Source organism: Bombus impatiens, unplaced genomic scaffold, assembly GCF_000188095.3.
Source record: "Bombus impatiens unplaced genomic scaffold, BIMP_2.2 scf_0225, whole genome shotgun sequence".
Lineage (NCBI taxonomy): Eukaryota > Metazoa > Arthropoda > Insecta > Hymenoptera > Apidae > Bombus > Bombus impatiens.
The window spans coordinates 569,344-586,597 of record NT_176644.1 but is presented as its reverse complement, the minus strand read 5'-3'; the positions used below and the strand labels follow the sequence as shown (position 1 = coordinate 586,597).

At 29.4% G+C, this 17,254-nt stretch overlaps 2 protein-coding genes and 2 long non-coding RNA genes across 6 annotated transcripts in view; 2 read left to right on the top strand and 2 right to left on the bottom strand.

Annotated features, from left to right (window-relative positions):
• Positions 1–9,816, bottom strand: part of LOC117151483 — a 20,655-nt gene extending 10,839 nt beyond the window's left edge. The window contains exon 1 of the long non-coding RNA XR_004461459.1: positions 9,804–9,816. This is a non-coding gene — a long non-coding RNA (uncharacterized LOC117151483). The remainder of the gene's footprint in view (positions 1–9,803) is intronic.
• Positions 1–17,254, top strand: part of LOC100744174 (transmembrane protein 43 homolog) — a 24,831-nt gene extending 7,577 nt beyond the window's left edge. The window contains exons 1-6 of one of the 3 annotated variants that reach the window (XM_033320034.1): positions 15,182–15,531; positions 15,679–15,864; positions 15,958–16,190; positions 16,259–16,559; positions 16,633–16,838; positions 16,906–17,254. In XM_033320034.1, the coding sequence (XP_033175925.1) occupies positions 15,517–15,531; positions 15,679–15,864; positions 15,958–16,190; positions 16,259–16,559; positions 16,633–16,838; positions 16,906–17,188 (1,224 nt within the window). In that variant the 5' untranslated portion in view covers positions 15,182–15,516 and the 3' untranslated portion in view covers positions 17,189–17,254. Of the gene's footprint in view, positions 1–15,181; positions 15,532–15,678; positions 15,865–15,957; positions 16,191–16,258; positions 16,560–16,632; positions 16,839–16,905 lie in introns of those variants that run through there. The other 2 variants (XM_024366610.2, XM_033320033.1) reach the window with 2 other exon arrangements.
• On the top strand, positions 9,827–10,951 carry LOC112212593. The gene is made up of 2 exons (XR_002946421.2): positions 9,827–10,397; positions 10,614–10,951. It is a non-coding gene; the product is annotated as an uncharacterized LOC112212593 (long non-coding RNA).
• LOC100747803 (thiamine transporter 1) lies at positions 11,054–15,080 on the bottom strand. Its single transcript, XM_003488343.4, has 7 exons — positions 14,941–15,080; positions 14,401–14,640; positions 13,801–14,185; positions 13,119–13,517; positions 12,815–13,007; positions 12,596–12,734; positions 11,054–11,353 (listed from the first exon to the last, which is right to left on the bottom strand). The coding sequence occupies exons 2-7, from the start codon at positions 14,521–14,523 to the stop codon at positions 11,213–11,215; spliced, it is 1,380 nt and encodes a 459-aa protein (XP_003488391.1). The 5' UTR covers positions 14,524–14,640; positions 14,941–15,080; the 3' UTR covers positions 11,054–11,212.

Genomic DNA, 17,254 nt, shown 5'->3' with positions numbered 1-17,254 from the left:
AAGCAAAAACTAGATTCACTGTAAGAACGTTCACCCTTTTTATCTTCACCAGTAATAACTTCCTCCTTCGACGCCATTTAAGGCGATCGACATCAGGAATGTAGTTCTATTTGACTTCTTAGAATCGCAAATTAACGCTAATTTTACGAGTAACGATCTTCGCTAGATTAATTCTTTCACCTCAACGACGTTAATTCACAATTTTCTAAATTTATTCTTAGACTGCGAATGTTCACGCATTTTTAGAAACCTTGAGATTTTAATAATTTATATTACATATAAATGCATATAATATGTAAAAATATATGAGATATTTAAAGTAGAGCAACCTAAGTATTATTGATATTTGGTATATGAAACAAATTTCTATTTAGATTCTATTTGCTTAACTATGTCCATAAAAATACAAAAATTGCATCTATTCATTACATTAAATGAAAATTTCATTGTAATTTTCATACTTTATATTTATTATAGTCTGTGTTTCATGTTTCTTCAAATTGAATATTTTTAATCCTATCAGATTAAAGCACGAGAGTTGGAAATGAATCACAGTTCCTTGCGTTTTCAGAAAGCGTTCTTTGGAATTTTCTCCTCGTTTCCCCCTCTTCCAGAATTTATTCAGTGAATAAAGCAGGCTCCTTTTCAAAGCGTTGGCCAATAGCCAGAGAAAGTAACTCGAAAGGAGTGTTAGTTCCTTGGTGAGTTCTCGAAAATCAAGTCAAGACCGTTTAAACGGCTACAACAAGAGCGATCAATAAATCTGTCATAAGATTTATTAGAGATAATTAAGCGACATTGACTCCTGTTGTATGATTGAATCTTTCCAATTGAAAAAGAAATCAAGTTATTAACTATAGAAATGAATTCTTTTCGATTTTTGCGTAAAATTGAAATTCAATTTATCGGAAATAACTCATTTCTACACCTATTACTTTCTGCATTTCTACGAGCAAATTAATATAATTTTCTTCGAATCGTTATTCTTACGATCCTTTTATCGCTCGAAAAATCGAATCATTTCCTACATTCTTAGAATATTATAATAATCTTCTATATATCTTTGTAAACTCTTCAATGTCTTCTAATTAATATTTTCGCTATTTTTATTATCATTTCATTGCTGGTAGTATATTTTTCTTCTCGTATAAGCTCGAATTTTCTATGATATAAACATTAACAATTTTTAACTACTCCAACTTCGATCTCGATTAGATATCGTTCGAATATCTTTTCCGTTTATTTTTTATTTAATCAAGACGAACTCGTCGTAGTTATTCAAGGAAGGAAAAGATGCTATTAGATTCTTTAATTGATCTTACATAAGAGTAACAAGATATGTTTTCCTTCGCTGTATTTCATCTGTTATTGCGAAAGAACAATTCCATTCCATTGTTCTGTCTCTTCTCAGTCATAACTGAGAGCGACCAGTTGTTAATTACGTATAGATGTTAATGAGGAACCTGGAAATTCCACAGCTCTACTTACAACGCATTGCTTTTACCGTTGATTAACCGTAACAAGCTGAAAAGCGAAGCTCCGTATCGTATTATACAATACAATATGATTACGTATAAAGAGACCGTCAGAATGAAAAGCCCTCGTTGTTATTGTGACAGCAACGATCGAAAGGCATCACTATGCGAGACACTTTTGTAAGGTATCTTTAAAATTGTACAATTGTATCGTATAATCTAAAATTTGAAAGTAGATTAATAAAACTTGATAAAAATTTAATTAATTAAAATTATTTAAAATTCAAAATAATAAAAAATTTTCAAAGATTCCTGGTATACTAGCAGAATTTCTATGAAAATATCATTATATATTGAATATATGATATTTCTTTTATGTCCGCAATATTTTTAATGTTGTTTCTTCTATCTCTAGAAGAACGAGTGTCTAGATATTCAGAGGTGAGAGTTATGTTATTACATTTTATTTGTTTTACGATCTCTGACTAATAATAAGATAGTAAGTAATATCTTTAATATTTGAACTGTCTGGAAAAGTTTGACGAGAGAAATGACAATATTACGACTTATGCTATCTATGGCTTATGATTGTTTTAAATTCCCTTCTCATATGTCAGAAGAATCAATACGTTTTATCGTAGTGTCTATGTTATTTGATGATACAAAGCCCATAGCTACGAAAATTCAGATATACATAGGCACGGTTATTACACTTTGGGGACTGTCAAAGACGATAAGAGATATCAAATCATTTAATTAAACTTTCAACCACTCTAGAGTTCCTTATACCTAATAAATACGTGAAATTTGCAAAATGGAATTTACGCGTAAGTATATTTTATTAAAGTATGAAATACCCAAATTAACGGTTTGACTGTTAAATATCAAAGTATTAAGTAAATTAATTAGTTGTTAAGACACTGAATAAATAAGTAAACCGAAATATTTTTATTTTAAACGATTTAGTTGATTTTAAATTCTCTTATACCGAACATAAGAACGTTTTGTAAGAACTCGAAACGCGAATATTTTTTTCCATATGAAGTACATTTCATGTATGCTTATACACCTACATATTACAATTTACGCTCTTTCATAAGGTTCCATTATAAAAAGGCATAAAATACAAATTTTATTATATATCGTATAATTTATTATTGAAACTAGAACTTGTACCATAGTCCCCTAAAAAGCAACTTATATTACTCTATAAAAATGTTCTGTAACAAGCATACGAATAGTTTCATAATATATTACAAACACAAAACGCAAATCTACATATCCAACATCTACATTACTCCACAAGATACAAATCATCGTATATGACAACGACTTACCTGTAAATTTCTCACCAACATCTTTCACGATGGTCAAAAGGTTCTTCAACGACTTTAGTCTTCTTTCCTATCTTTCTTTTTTCTTTTCTTTTTTTTTTTAACTAAAATTGATTGGAGCTACATTCACTCGCTAGTGTTACGTTACGGATTGTTGGTGCTAATGAAAAAGGCAAGTATTCTCGCTACGATATATTAGGATAATCTGTTGGCACGAAACTGGACGTTCTCAAGACTAATCCTCGACGAAGACGCAGCTTCAGTTTTCTCTTTCGTATGCATTTATACCTTATACGGAGAGGTGGGCGGTAAAAGACGCGTAGGACGCAGGGAAATCCCAGCGAAGTTAACGATTATCCACTTTTTTCGCGACAATCTTCTTTTTGTTAACATATTGATTTTGTACGGTCGATGGCCGCGATGTTCCCGGAAACTTCCGCTTATCAACGACACCATTAATTTCCACACATGGATCTCCGCAATTATTCGTAATTTTCGTTGCTCTGAACCTTTCGACGAAAATCGAGGAAGTCTATGTTAATTTTGCAAATACGACGATGAATTATGAAGATAACAGTGAATCATGGGTATGGAGCGATCTTAAAAAACTGAGAAGGTAAGATATCTGGTAAAATATTGGGTTTTTTGTAACCTTGATGATAGAATGTGTGCCTTTTATTCATTTATAATATTTTCTGCAATATTTATTTATAGAATATTCGTAGAATATTGATAAAGTAATTAAAGTCATAGAGTTATTTATGTTAATCATTGTAGTCGCAATGCAATTTACTGCATCGGAATCACTGATCATATTGTCAATTATGCATTTACATTAATATTGAATACAGACGGAGAACAAAAATAGACGTCAATTTATACGACATTGAAAATTCCATCAATATTCCATTCACAGACGATTATTTTATTGCACTTCATCATTATGATATACTCATTTATCATGTATGCAAATACACAAGTTGATTTTCCTTTTTTTAAATGACAGTTCCAGTGAAATGCTTCAAAAGCAAACGAAGGATTGCGAAACAATTTATCTTGTGTAGATGAAATTACGTGGTGCTAAATTTACTTTCTTTTTTATTTAAGCGAACTCTTGATCTCGAAAAAAAGCTCAAAAAGAGCATTTTATCTTCAGTTCTGAAAATATAATTTATTTTATCATCAATTCCGAGTAATTTCATATAACTGTTCTTACCGTTTTGGCAACTCAATGGAAATTTGATCGAGATTGCTTCGATGGTTTGAAAGAAAATCACTTAATGGCCCATTTGAGAAAAATTTAGGACAAGATATTGAGTTGGCAACTAAGCACAAAGTACAAAGTATAAAGTACTAAAGTACAAAGCACCAAGTACCAAGCGCTAAGTACTAAGTACTGAGCACTAAGTACCAAGCACTAACACTAAGCACTAAGTACCAAGCACTAAGTACCAAGCACTAACACTAACACTAATACTAACACTAAGCACTAACACTAACGCTAACAAAAAAATTTTAGTTGCTCTATAAGCAGCTTGAACCGTGTTGAGATTATTCGCTAGAACAACGCGTGAATGAACGTGTAATAGAAATATATTTAAATAAGTATAAGTACAATATACGTTGGTCCAGATCCGCACGCTGGCAGCGTTACGATACGACAAACCAAAATCTAATTGCAATTGCGTGTTTTGTCATTAGGTGGTAATTAGTTGCCAACCCAATATATCAGAATTTAAGCAGGAGCGATATAATATATATTTAGCACATATGTATAAGTAGCATTTTAGTCCGAATCGAATAAGCAATCATAAAGTAAATAATTAAAGGAAGCAATTCCTCCAATTTTCTTACAATCTTGTCATCTTTTTTTATTTGTAGGCTCTAAATTGCTGGCCAATTAATAGCCTATGAATTACGCCGGAAGCAGCAATAGAGATTATCTTAATGCAATCATAAATCGATAGGATGGTAATTTCTGTGGTCTATGGTTTCCTCCCTGTACAGAGTCCTTTTTTCATGGTCTTACCTATGTCGATTTTTATTACGATAAAGCTATTAAGATAACTTAACACTGTCCAAATTATTATCGATAATTAGCTAAATTCGAGAGGCTCGTGTCACGTGTAAAGCTTCGCAGCTCAGTTAGAGACCATTTAAAAACAAATAACTCATTACAGCGATATGATGTTAGAAAAGCTGAATTAAAAACGATGTAAAAGATTCTTGTGTAATAGCAGAATAATAATTCGATGTGGTATTTGAAAATCGAAATAATTTCTCGAATATTTTAATGATTTAGCGTGAACAGCGATATTTCAATCACGATATAGAGAATTTAACAAATGAAATTTAATCGTGAGAAAAATTGTATTATTACGATGATCTGTCGAAGTCACGTTCGAGGAAAATCGTTTTACAAAAACCTTACCGTTCCATGCTAAGACACGTAATAGCAATCGGATGTGTCGTCATCTGTACATTTGCGTTAGCCAAATCCATCAAAAGCAACAAGCATCCGAAGAAATCACAAGTTGATCTACTTTACATACTACAACCATCAAAGTGTAATAAAATCGAGAAGCTTGTTAAAACGTGATATCTTGCTTCAGCGTCATGAAAATAGAACGATAGAATTTCCGAATATGGATTCATCGATCACGGAAGTACCTACCTTCAGCGATAGTACCTCGTTGAAGATGTTGGAAGATATCACAGCGAAAGTTTGGAGAACGTTGCCTGTGATTAGCATACCTCGAAGTTGGATACTTACTTATTGTGTGAAATACACTGAGATTTCTGAAGATGTTGAGAAAGCAACGATACAGTGCCAATACGACGGAACAGACTGGGATTGCACGTTCATCGAGTTGGTAAAAGCTTATAATTCAAGATTCGTACTCGTAATTTATAAATAGACTTCAAAAGTTTGTAATGCAAATTCAGATCTTTATAAACACGATTAAAAGGCTAGGATCTGGAAAGAAATTCGTTTCGCTCGTTAAATATTACAACGAATACTTTACTTTGCATATACGTTTCCATATTATCTGCATTGCGAATATGTTTGCATCTTTAAACCGATTACTGAGAATGCATAATTGTCAGAATTGTATATCGCTTTTCTTTTCGCTTCTGTCCATTGTAATTTTTAATAACCCAAGGTGTTTTTCTTTTAACTCTTGTCTGTTACAATAGCTAAGAACGCAAATACATAAAACATGAAAGATTAAATGTATCAGTTTCCTATTCTTAGATTCTTGTTTAGCGATTTTCGTTGGCACATACTCTGAATAAATCAAAAGTTTACCAGAGGTAAATTCAAACAAGAGACAAAATTCATACTTTGACACAATGCCGTGAATGTTTAATGTTCCAGCACATTAAATTTATGTTGCCAATTCTGTATACATCGACAAGGAAATGACATTTACCTTGACATTTTGCACACACTATGATTCATTGCATACAATTGCTTAATACAATTACTTAATACGATTACTTAATACAATTGCTTAATACAATCTGTTATTATTGGCAATTTCAAGCAAACGCTAACTGTGAAAACATTTTACAAAACACGAATTTGACTCATGATGATCTTACTTCTACAATCTGAAACATTGGCTTAATTAAATTAAACGATTCTGTCGTTAGTTTAAGCTACAAAAAATATTGATTTCTCTGTTAAAGTGAATAATTTTTTAATTATTTTAAATTTTAAATAATTATTTTAAATCATTCCTATAGTTAGTTCAATCTATTCGTATCTTAAACAGCTTTTATAATCTAAAAACAGCTTTAAGAAAAAATTTTCACTGAAGTTAGTAAAAACTTAAATGACAACGAAAAACCATTAATCTCGATAAGTATTTTGTAAAGTTGGTACAATTTCGTTCGTTATAATTGATAACCAGGGTGGAGGACAAAACGACTTTAACATTGGAAAAATCGTCTCATTGTTTCACAATCTTTCTAATCGCGGATTAAGATTAAAACTACTTCGTGCGGCCGAAATTTGTGGGAAACTCTGGCAGAGCTACAAACAAATTCAAGATAAAAGATTAATTCGTATGCGATTGAACGTTCACGTGAGTTGATCGATAAATTCGTAAAAATCGCGTGATTTGTTCGTTTAATATCTATTCTCATCGAAGGCAAAGAACAGAGAAAAAAGATTTTCGAAAAGAAATAGGAGTTTCCGAGGCTCGGGAACAACAGAAAAGAATTTAAGAAAGAAAAAGGTGGAGGATCGTGACGAGGACGTAAAGAAAAGGAGACGAGCTGCCAAGAAAATACAAGCCATTCGAAGGAACTTGTCAAAAAAGATTACGGAACTTGAAACTAAAGGCAAATAAATAACATCAGAATAAATATTGATAAAAAATAACAATATCATAGCGACGACAGTAGCAAGTAATGATAATATCGATAGTACTAAAAATACCTGATACGTATAATAATAAATAATTTTACGATAGCTATAACAGACAAAACAATTTAGAAAAATTTCATTCGAAAGATTCTAATCCAATCTATAACTGCACTTTTCAAGTTTGATAACAATTTTAATGATATTTTCGTCGTATTAGTTTTTAATTTTAATCGTACATAACGATATCCAGCGGTAGAAAAATTTTACGTAAAAGGGAAATTAAACTGATTCTTTTTTAATTGGAAGCATTAAAAAAGAAAATCTTAAATTATATGTAATAAATCAATTTTCTAGAAACTTTAAATCCAGAAGAAGAAACCGAGCTTAATCGATTGCGTTTAACAGTGGCGGGAAGACCTCCTGACAATTTAGAAGAATATTCTCTAGCGAACGAACGAGCAGAATTATCTCGTCTTCAAGAAATAGGTTTATGCTTGACGCAACAGGCTGCAAAAGCTTGTGAATCCACTGTACTCGATGCAATCCAAAAATTAATATAATAAAACCTCGTATTCTTCGACGATACCTATCATGCAACTACAATGAGCCTTAAAGCTTAGATTACAAACGTTATTTGCCTATTCTCTGACCATTTCTCTGCTATAATGAAGACAAGTATACATATAAATATAATAAAAATAAAAACGACAAGAATTGATAAAAGCACGATAACGATGAATATCTATAAACATAGTTAACAAATAACGAAAGACTACAGACATTCATATCACATTTTAGTTGAATTAATTCGATAAATTTTTCTATTTCATACGCTTTAAATTATCTTTGAATTAATACCATTGCTTTTTGCTCTTCTGATTCCATATATATTATATGTACGATAAATCTGGCTTTGTCGATATATATAACGAACATTCGTCTCTAAGTTAAAACACTAATCCTAGATCAAATTAATCTAAATTAGATTTCTTAGGTGCACGATAAAATAGTAATACTACGCATCTAATAAGCAACGTATATTATATTTATCTTAACGATTGAGGAGTACTTATCGCTATATCAACATTTTATAGCTCTAATAATTGCTCGAATGTGTATTTTCAGTTCGACACGAGAGATTCGACTGTTATCATTCTACATATGAAATACTTAACGATGTTATCTTACGTGTTTCTTTCAATTTGAATACTCAAATACGTGCAATCGGATCACAAATACGATCGAACTGTATCAACTGGGTTTTGGCGAAAACTTTTTATGATCAAAAAGCGATATTCTATCGGGTTGTGTATATTTACAATTATTGCCCTTTCTTCGTCAATTTTTCAAACTTCAAAGATATTTTTACAATGTTAATAACGATATTAGCAAGCATGATTCTTTTATACTGTCACAGTAAGTCAATCTTCGATGTATCGAATAACCTTTAAAATACCGCTTGAATAATTTGTCATAATATTATGTAACTGATATAGTCATTAATGATAGCGCTAAACGACGGTCGTACCTCTGTAATATCAAATGCGGTCCTGGCACAAAACACCAACACGGATATATATTTTGATAAATTAAATACCAGTCTGTTCGAAGTATATCCCGTATTGATTTCACCAAACTGGGTAAAAATATGAAATCAAATCATCGACAAAAGTCTCCGTACACCAATAAAAAGTCAGAGTTTTTATTAAAATAAAAAATCATTAAAATATCATTGCAAAGTTAGTGGATTCTACTTTAAGAAAAACTTCAAACAAAAAGTAATTCTTACTCGGCTAAGAGCTATTTTATATTTTTGCTTCATATAATAATAATAAAAAACCAATATTTCAATTTTAAAAAATTGTCTTTTTATAAGATGTACAAAGACTTTATGTAACATTATCGCTGATCGTATAAATTCTTTATTAAATATGAAATATATCATACATATATAAAAATACATATATGATTCTTGTTATAACGGATGAAATATTTATAAATACAAGTACAGGTATAAAAAGACATATGTGTATACAAAATCTTCAAAATTCTGTCTCATTTTTTACAAATACTAATTATTGATTTTTATATGCAGATATTACAAATTTGTTTGAAAGAAACTTCGTTATTAGATAAATTACACTCGCATATAAGCGATTGCAGCAATTACCCCTGTATGTTTTCAAAAATCATTGAAAACGAATCGATGAAATCCGTTGTATCCATAATAAGAAATGATACAATAGACGATGTCATCGGTAAGGAGTTCAAACAAAATATACAAGACTGTACAGTTTGGTGGAAATTATTCAAACATTTCAATAAGAATGCAAGTGCTCGTCGTGAGTTAGGGAGATGCTTGTTTCAAACGTTTTCATTTGTAAGCAATGATTCGAACAATGGTGAAAAAAAGAGCAATACGTTTATGCATTAAAACGGATTATTTTATGTTTGTAGAAATGTAGAGAACCCGTTTTGGATAAAGTAAGATTACTCTTATTTAACACGAAAGAAAAATGAAGGTAATATTAGTGTGGATCACAGCGTCAGAATAATTGAACATTGGAAGAGGAATATTAAGATCTTTTTGTAAAAAGATTGTTTGTTAAAAAATAGAACTTTAATATATTTCTCAAATATAACAATTATACATTCAGAACACTGTTTTTATAGGAATCCCTAATACTAATACTAATATCTTCTACATTTTACGCAAAATTATATAATTCGTAGGTATTTGTGTCCCCTGTTGTACAAATTGATTTCGTAGCACGCTGGTTTCATAACACTTAATACATATTATTAAAAATATAATACTGTATGCTACATGTTTTATCAACACAAACGTATTATATCTATAATACATAATAGCGTTTTATTGAGGAACTTAATTGATATTAATAAGATAAAAGATTAGTAAGATATTTAGGAAAGGAAGAAGTTAACATTAAATGTCGATAAATCGAAGGTTCTTCTTTCCGGAAAAGGAGGCAGTAAAAGTAAGAAGAGAAAATGGGAATGGAAAGAAAAAGAATTGGAGCAGATAATACAATATCTTAAATATTTAGCATATATTTTTAGCAAAAGCGAGAAAAATACAGAACAGTTGAAAGGGTTGATAAGGAAAGGTAATCTGGCATTAAGGTAAATGTGTGGAATTGGAGTTTATTTGACTTATTGGAAATAAATTTATTTGACAGTTTAGTAAAGAATGTGATATCGTACGGAACAGAAATCGTTAAGAGAGAAAAAGAAAGAAACAGAAAAATATAAACGAGAGAGAATGCGTTCTTAGAGAAAGGGATGAGGATGTACAACTTCAAGAACGATTCGATAGGATAATAAATTCTAGATTTAAGTAGATATAAGGATCTAATAACAGATGGAATACCAAAGTACTTACTTCGTTAATAAGAGGATTAAAGGAAGCCAAATTGATCGGTATCTAGGGCGAAATATGATAATTTAAAGGAAACAGAGATAGTATTAGGAAATTGATATGATGACAAACACAGAGTATGTATGATATAGGGAATGGAGGAACCGATATAACACTTTCGAAGGCTGTACAATGAGATTGAAAAAGGAAGTGTAAAAATTGAAAAGATTTTGAGCAATAAGGGCTCAGAAGAAGGAACAAGATGGCTAGGGATGTTGGATAGAGAAAGGAAGAAGAGGACAGAGATGTGCGAGTCAATTGCGGACAACGGTTAGAGCTGATGTTAGTAGGGTTAAAAGGGAAGGCAAGTAAGCAGGAGAAAACAAGTGTAATAGGACAAGAAAGCAATAGGCAATAGTTTTACATTAGTTCAGCTTTAATTTTAATTTTCTGTGAGCTAAACCAATCAAGTTCCTTTTGTAAAGCTATCGAACCGAAAAATGAAATAATAGTAACAAAAATAAAAATGTATTTGATAAACTATCCTTGATTACTATGTATATACCTAATATCACCATTTTCAAATTAATGTTCATTAATTCAATTTCTAAAAACTACACCAGTAACTAAAACCTAGTCATTTTGGAGACTATTTCATATTCTCAATTACTGTATTCTGTACCCATATTTTAAATCCAGCACCTTCTTTACAATGTCGTATGATGTTTAAAATGCCGATTATCATGTAAAGTATTGATATAGCAATAAAATAACCACCATAAACAAAATACTGGAAAAAAAGTACAATGTAAAACATTTCAATTTCAATATCAATATCAATATCAATATCAATATGAATGTCAGTGTCAAATAGAAATCTAATCAACTAATAGAACTCATAAAAAGAGATAAAATCAAGTTATTTTTTTAGTTTGTTTAGTCATTTTATGCTCTTATATTTTATTTAAAATAATTAAAAATTATTAAACGTTAGATGTCACAAATATGGATTTTTTATATCTTATATCATTTATCACATTCCTCGTATCTTTAATATATTTACATTAGGAAAGTCTCAACAAGTTAAAATTTTGCATAACTTGAAAATAAAAAGTAAAATAACTAATTCTGCAATTAGTATGATAAAATATTATTATGTAATTAAGATATTAAAGATTTTATATATATATAAGTATTGTTTAGTGCTTGTAATAAATTGAACTGATATTGTAACATCTTTACTATCTATAGTTATATATTATTAAAAAATTTTTACTTTCTAATAATTCCAGCTATAAAAGTTATTTTTTCCAACGTTGAATGTACATTGAAACGTACAATCCTATTAATAATCGTGTACTAATTTAAAATCGTTATTACAATATAAAAGTACTATCGCAAATTGTTAATACCAAATATATATCACACATGTCACACCACATCAAATGTCATTAATAAATAAAATTTAATTACTAAGTTATAGAGTCTAAAATTACTAATAGGTGAAAAACCATTTTAAGTTAATATAATAACTAATTATTAATAAAATAAGTACACTAATGCCTGTTTAATTGGTACATTCTCGGATCTGACTTTCAAAATTGTCTAAAAAGATAGGTGTACTGGAAATTATAGGCTACTATATTTTTCGAATTTGCTTGTTTCTTAAGCAGGACAGGAACTAAATGTAAGAAACATCGAGCATAAGTGAAATGCAATATATCGCACAATCGTGCTTATTCATACAATTAAAGTTCGTTCCAATACTATGTACAATATCATTTTAGAACCTCACCGATTTGATTAACATTATTTTTCTTATTTTTTAGTTCTAGGAATCTGTATGTATAAGCCTACGACAATTAAATAGGCGTTGCTATACTGTATTATACAAACAAAATAAGCAGGTATATATTCATTTTCAATGTAAAACATCGGTGTAAATAATTCTTTAACCAACAGCTATTAACATTTTTTCGACACATTTTTATGAGTTTTATTAGCTCTAATAGTATTTAAATAATAATCTTACCTGAGACCTCAGATTTAATTTTAAATTTCCATTCACTACTATAGCTGTTAATACACTTTGCAATAGTAGTGCAAAAAAAGTATTTATACCAAATATTAAACCATAACTATCTTCTGATATGCATTTTGCAACTTCAAAACTGTAAATTATACACATAAAATTAAAATATATGTGACCTATTATTTTATTTGTAACAAATAATTTCATATGAAACTGAACCTTGCAACAGTAACCATTGTATGATAAATGATTCCAAATACTATATACATAGCATATAACAACCAAATACTGCAACTATATGAAGATACCACTAATAAAATACCTTCCACAAGTGACATAGATGACACTACTATGTCTCCAATTAAAGACCAATTAAATGGTATCTTCCCAATACAGAAAACAGTGATTGTACCTATTAATAAAAATAAATATATTGTATTACTATCACAAATATTAATTTATATATATTATACTATGTTACTTTATCAATTAAGTTATACATTGTGCAAAATAACTTGTTCACCTATAATTGTATATAAAGCATCTACAGCTCCATTGTAAATTTTATCTCCAGGGACTACAGCAGTTTGCCACAATAATTGTATATAACTAATTACTTGCAAATATCCACAAGTTGAAAATGACCACCATATTGACCATTTTACAACATGACTATTCAAATATGCTTGTAAAAAATCTTTCCATAATAGAACATAAGCTTCTTTAACTTTATGTATTAGTGAAATATTAGAAAAAGAACACTCAGATTGTTCAGAACCGTGTAAAACTTGATTTATATCATTTTGTTGCAATACAGTTGTTCCATTATGAGTTAAGAAATTATTCTTATTTTTTCTATGAAAGTAAATAGACTGGCCAACTGAAGGTATAAAGAATGTCCATATTGTTGCAAATGTAACAGCTGAAAGATGAAAATTATTTCATGTTATGAATTGAATTTTTTAATAGAATATGTGTTATTAGAAATACAACAACCTACAATAAAATAAATTTCTTATAAATCAATCAAATTCCTCTTCTAAATTAAAAAATTTAATTTAAAAGCTTACAAATATAAAAGATCTTTTGCCATATACTAATATCTAAATTATTATTAAAAAAAAAATATAACACATATTATTTTTATCTCACATTAATATGAAAATGATCATTTCTATTTTATATAAATGCACAAAAATAAGTACCTCCAATTGTAAGATAATTTAATTGATGATAATTTAATATATCAAAAGATACTGTTAATTGTGCAATAATACCAGCCATACAACGACCAACTAGAGCTGCTGCTTTTGTATGACTAGTTACTTCCTGATAATGTTTTCTGTCAACTTTAGCATAGATATATGTGTAATATGCTACTTCCGTGGATAAAAACAAGCCATAAAAGAATTCTAAAACTTGCATAGTTAAAACATCTTGTCCAAGTATTATTAAGAGAAATGTAATAGTTCCAGAAAGGCCACATAAAATAATAATTGGCTTATATCGTACAAAGTCGGTTATTAAAAATACAATAATTAATGTTGCAAAATAGGAATATGTGGAAACAGGAAATATTTTCTGGTTTACCTGAAAAATAATGACAATCTTAAAAAATTTTTTATTGCAAATGTATTATGTAACAACTGTTCAAAATAAAGAAAAAATTCAACAAAAAGAATACATATAAAATTCGCAACATTTTCAAAATTATTCATCAATTTCTATAACTACTACTATTAACTACTACTTATTATTATTATAACTACTACTAATATTAGTCATTATGTATATAATTTATTTACTTGAACATCTGTAAAATTTTTCCATGGTCCTGTTAAATAATCAGTCACAAAGGACTCTGAAGGCCTAAACTCTTTAAAGCAACCAAATACACACAAAATACATGAAATTATTATCCACTTCATACTAATAGCATACTTCTCTTTCCTGCTTTGCTCTGATTTGATTTCTTAAATTATATTGTGCAATATCCTTTCAACATCTTTTTATGTCACATATCATTCATATTTCATTCAGAGTATCTAAAAAACACATGTATTACCAATTTACAAAATTGATTTGATCATTCTATGTCATCACTCAAATCATGATCACTAGCTTTTTAAATATATGTAATTTTGAACTTTCTATTTCACTGGCACTAAAATTTTCTTCTACATTTAATCAATTTCTAAGAACTATTTTCCTATGATATTAATTTTGTTAACATTCAATATTGTTGCTTTAATATTGTTGCCAATAATATTACAATTATAACCAAATTTTATAAAACATTAATCCTTTCTTATAATACTCAAACAAGCAATAATTTAAAAACTTACTGTCTACGTTGGATATTAATTTTATTTTATTCATGTATTATTGTCACAAATAACTTTATTATTTAAAACGTCATAGCACACAACTCACAACTTAAACGATACTGACAGTCCCGACCAACTGTACATTCACTAGCTCAAATTGTAAGATCGAACACGATGAGGGCGCGACAATCTTATCCTTATCATACAATAAGAAGTTAAAGGAAGGGAAGATTTTATCGAATTAAGCTGGCATCAAGTGGCGTATATGTGTATACAATTAAATAAATTAAGATTAAATGCCATTAGAATTCTTCGAGCGCACGCACGTGATTTATGGTATCATCGAACAGTTACAACAAATCGATTTGTATGCAGTTACACGAATCCAAATGTAACATTGTACAATGCGTAAAATCCATTGAGCAATATTCACCAGTCTAATTTTGAACAGACCGATTCATGACAAATGCACTTTGCATGTACGCACTTTGAACTAACACTCATCTGAAATTATATATAAAATGTTATTTTAGATGATTTAGTCACAATAAATAAGTCAGAAGTTCTTACAGCCATATAATGTAATCTGTTAAAATGTATCGTACAAATGTAAGCATAACAACCACTACTGCTTACTTTCTTTTATTTCTAACTTTTATTTTTAATTAATATAACATATATATTTTCATGCAGTATTTCATGTATCATATACTTTATGTCATCATAACATAATTTATAAAAAATTATCTTTTATAGCAAAATGGGCAACCCCAAAGGGCAAATACTGAACCCATTCATCAAAATCGAACAAATGGAGGAAGGCAACCTCCTCCTATAAATATTCCAATAACAGTTTCAGAGCAATTTAGAGAATCATGGTTAACTGCTATTATTGGACTTATTATGTTTGCAACTGGCATGTGTCTTTTATTTTGGAATGAGGTTTGTGAATTGATTAAACAGAAAAGTTTGTATTTTAAAACTACATTTATTATGTAGTTTATTATATAGTATACTATATCCATAATATTATAGGGAAGAGCGGTGAAAGTAGCACATTCTTTAGACGAAGCTTTACATAATGTAGCAGTGCTCCCAAATACGATGAAATTATTACCTGAATATGAAGGACGTTTGATACATTTATCAGGTCCATTAAAGATATCAGAACCATTAACTGAACCTGATTATGGCGTGATTGTATCAAGTGTGAAACTGAAACGCAGAGTTCAGATGTACCAATGGGTTGAGATAGAAGAAGAAAGAAGGTATGTTATAAAACATGTTTCTTTTCATTATATATAAATTTGTATAATTTATCATTTATGTAATTTAGCTTTGGAGGAGTAACAGAGGAAGAAAAGCATTATTATTACACAACAGAATGGAAAGATAAACTTGTTGATTCAGATCATTTCTATATTAGAACTGGTCATCATAATCCAAAAGAAATGCCTATTAAAAGCCAAGTGCAGATTGCAGATGAAGTTAAGATTGGTGCATTTACTCTTGGAACTGAATTGAAAAAGAATTTTAATGATTTTGTAGAAGTTACCAGTGATGAAAGACCCGAAAGTAGAGATATTAAAATGCACTCAGGTTTATACTATCATAGCTCTAATTTATGGGAACCTGAGGTATACAACTATACCTTTGAATCTATTATGAACTTAAAACAATATACTAAATAATTGACCTATTTGTCTATAGGTAGGTGACATACGTATACAATTTTCCTATGCAGGAAAAGGAGGAGATATATATTCCATAGTTGGCATGTTGCAAAAAGGAACTATTGTGCCATATATTACAACACATGGAGAAGAAATTTTACTTCAACGAAAGCACAAAATATCAGTAGATCAGATGTTTCATTTAGAACATGTGCACAATTACTGGCGTACGTGGAGTATTAGGTAACATAATTTTCAATATTCCTCGAAATCTTAAAATTTATTATTATAATATTCCTAATTATTTCAGAGGGCTTGGATGGTTAGTCCTATTTTTAGCAGCAACATGTTTAGCAAACATATTAAGGACAGTAATTCTGAATTCAACATTCTTATGTGGAATTATTGCAGTTGAATCTTTAACAATGTCTGTATCAATGTCTATTAGTTTACTAGTAATTGGTTTTGCTTGGGTTTGGTATCGACCAGTAATAGGTCTTTGCCTAGCATTAGCATCAATTTTACCATTTATTTATTCAACATTAACATCAGCATCTCAATCTCAAAACCGTGATAATTATAGAAGGCTATGAATTTTTATTAAATAATTAAATTTTATTTATGTAAATATATTAACATATATCCTCTTTTTAATTATA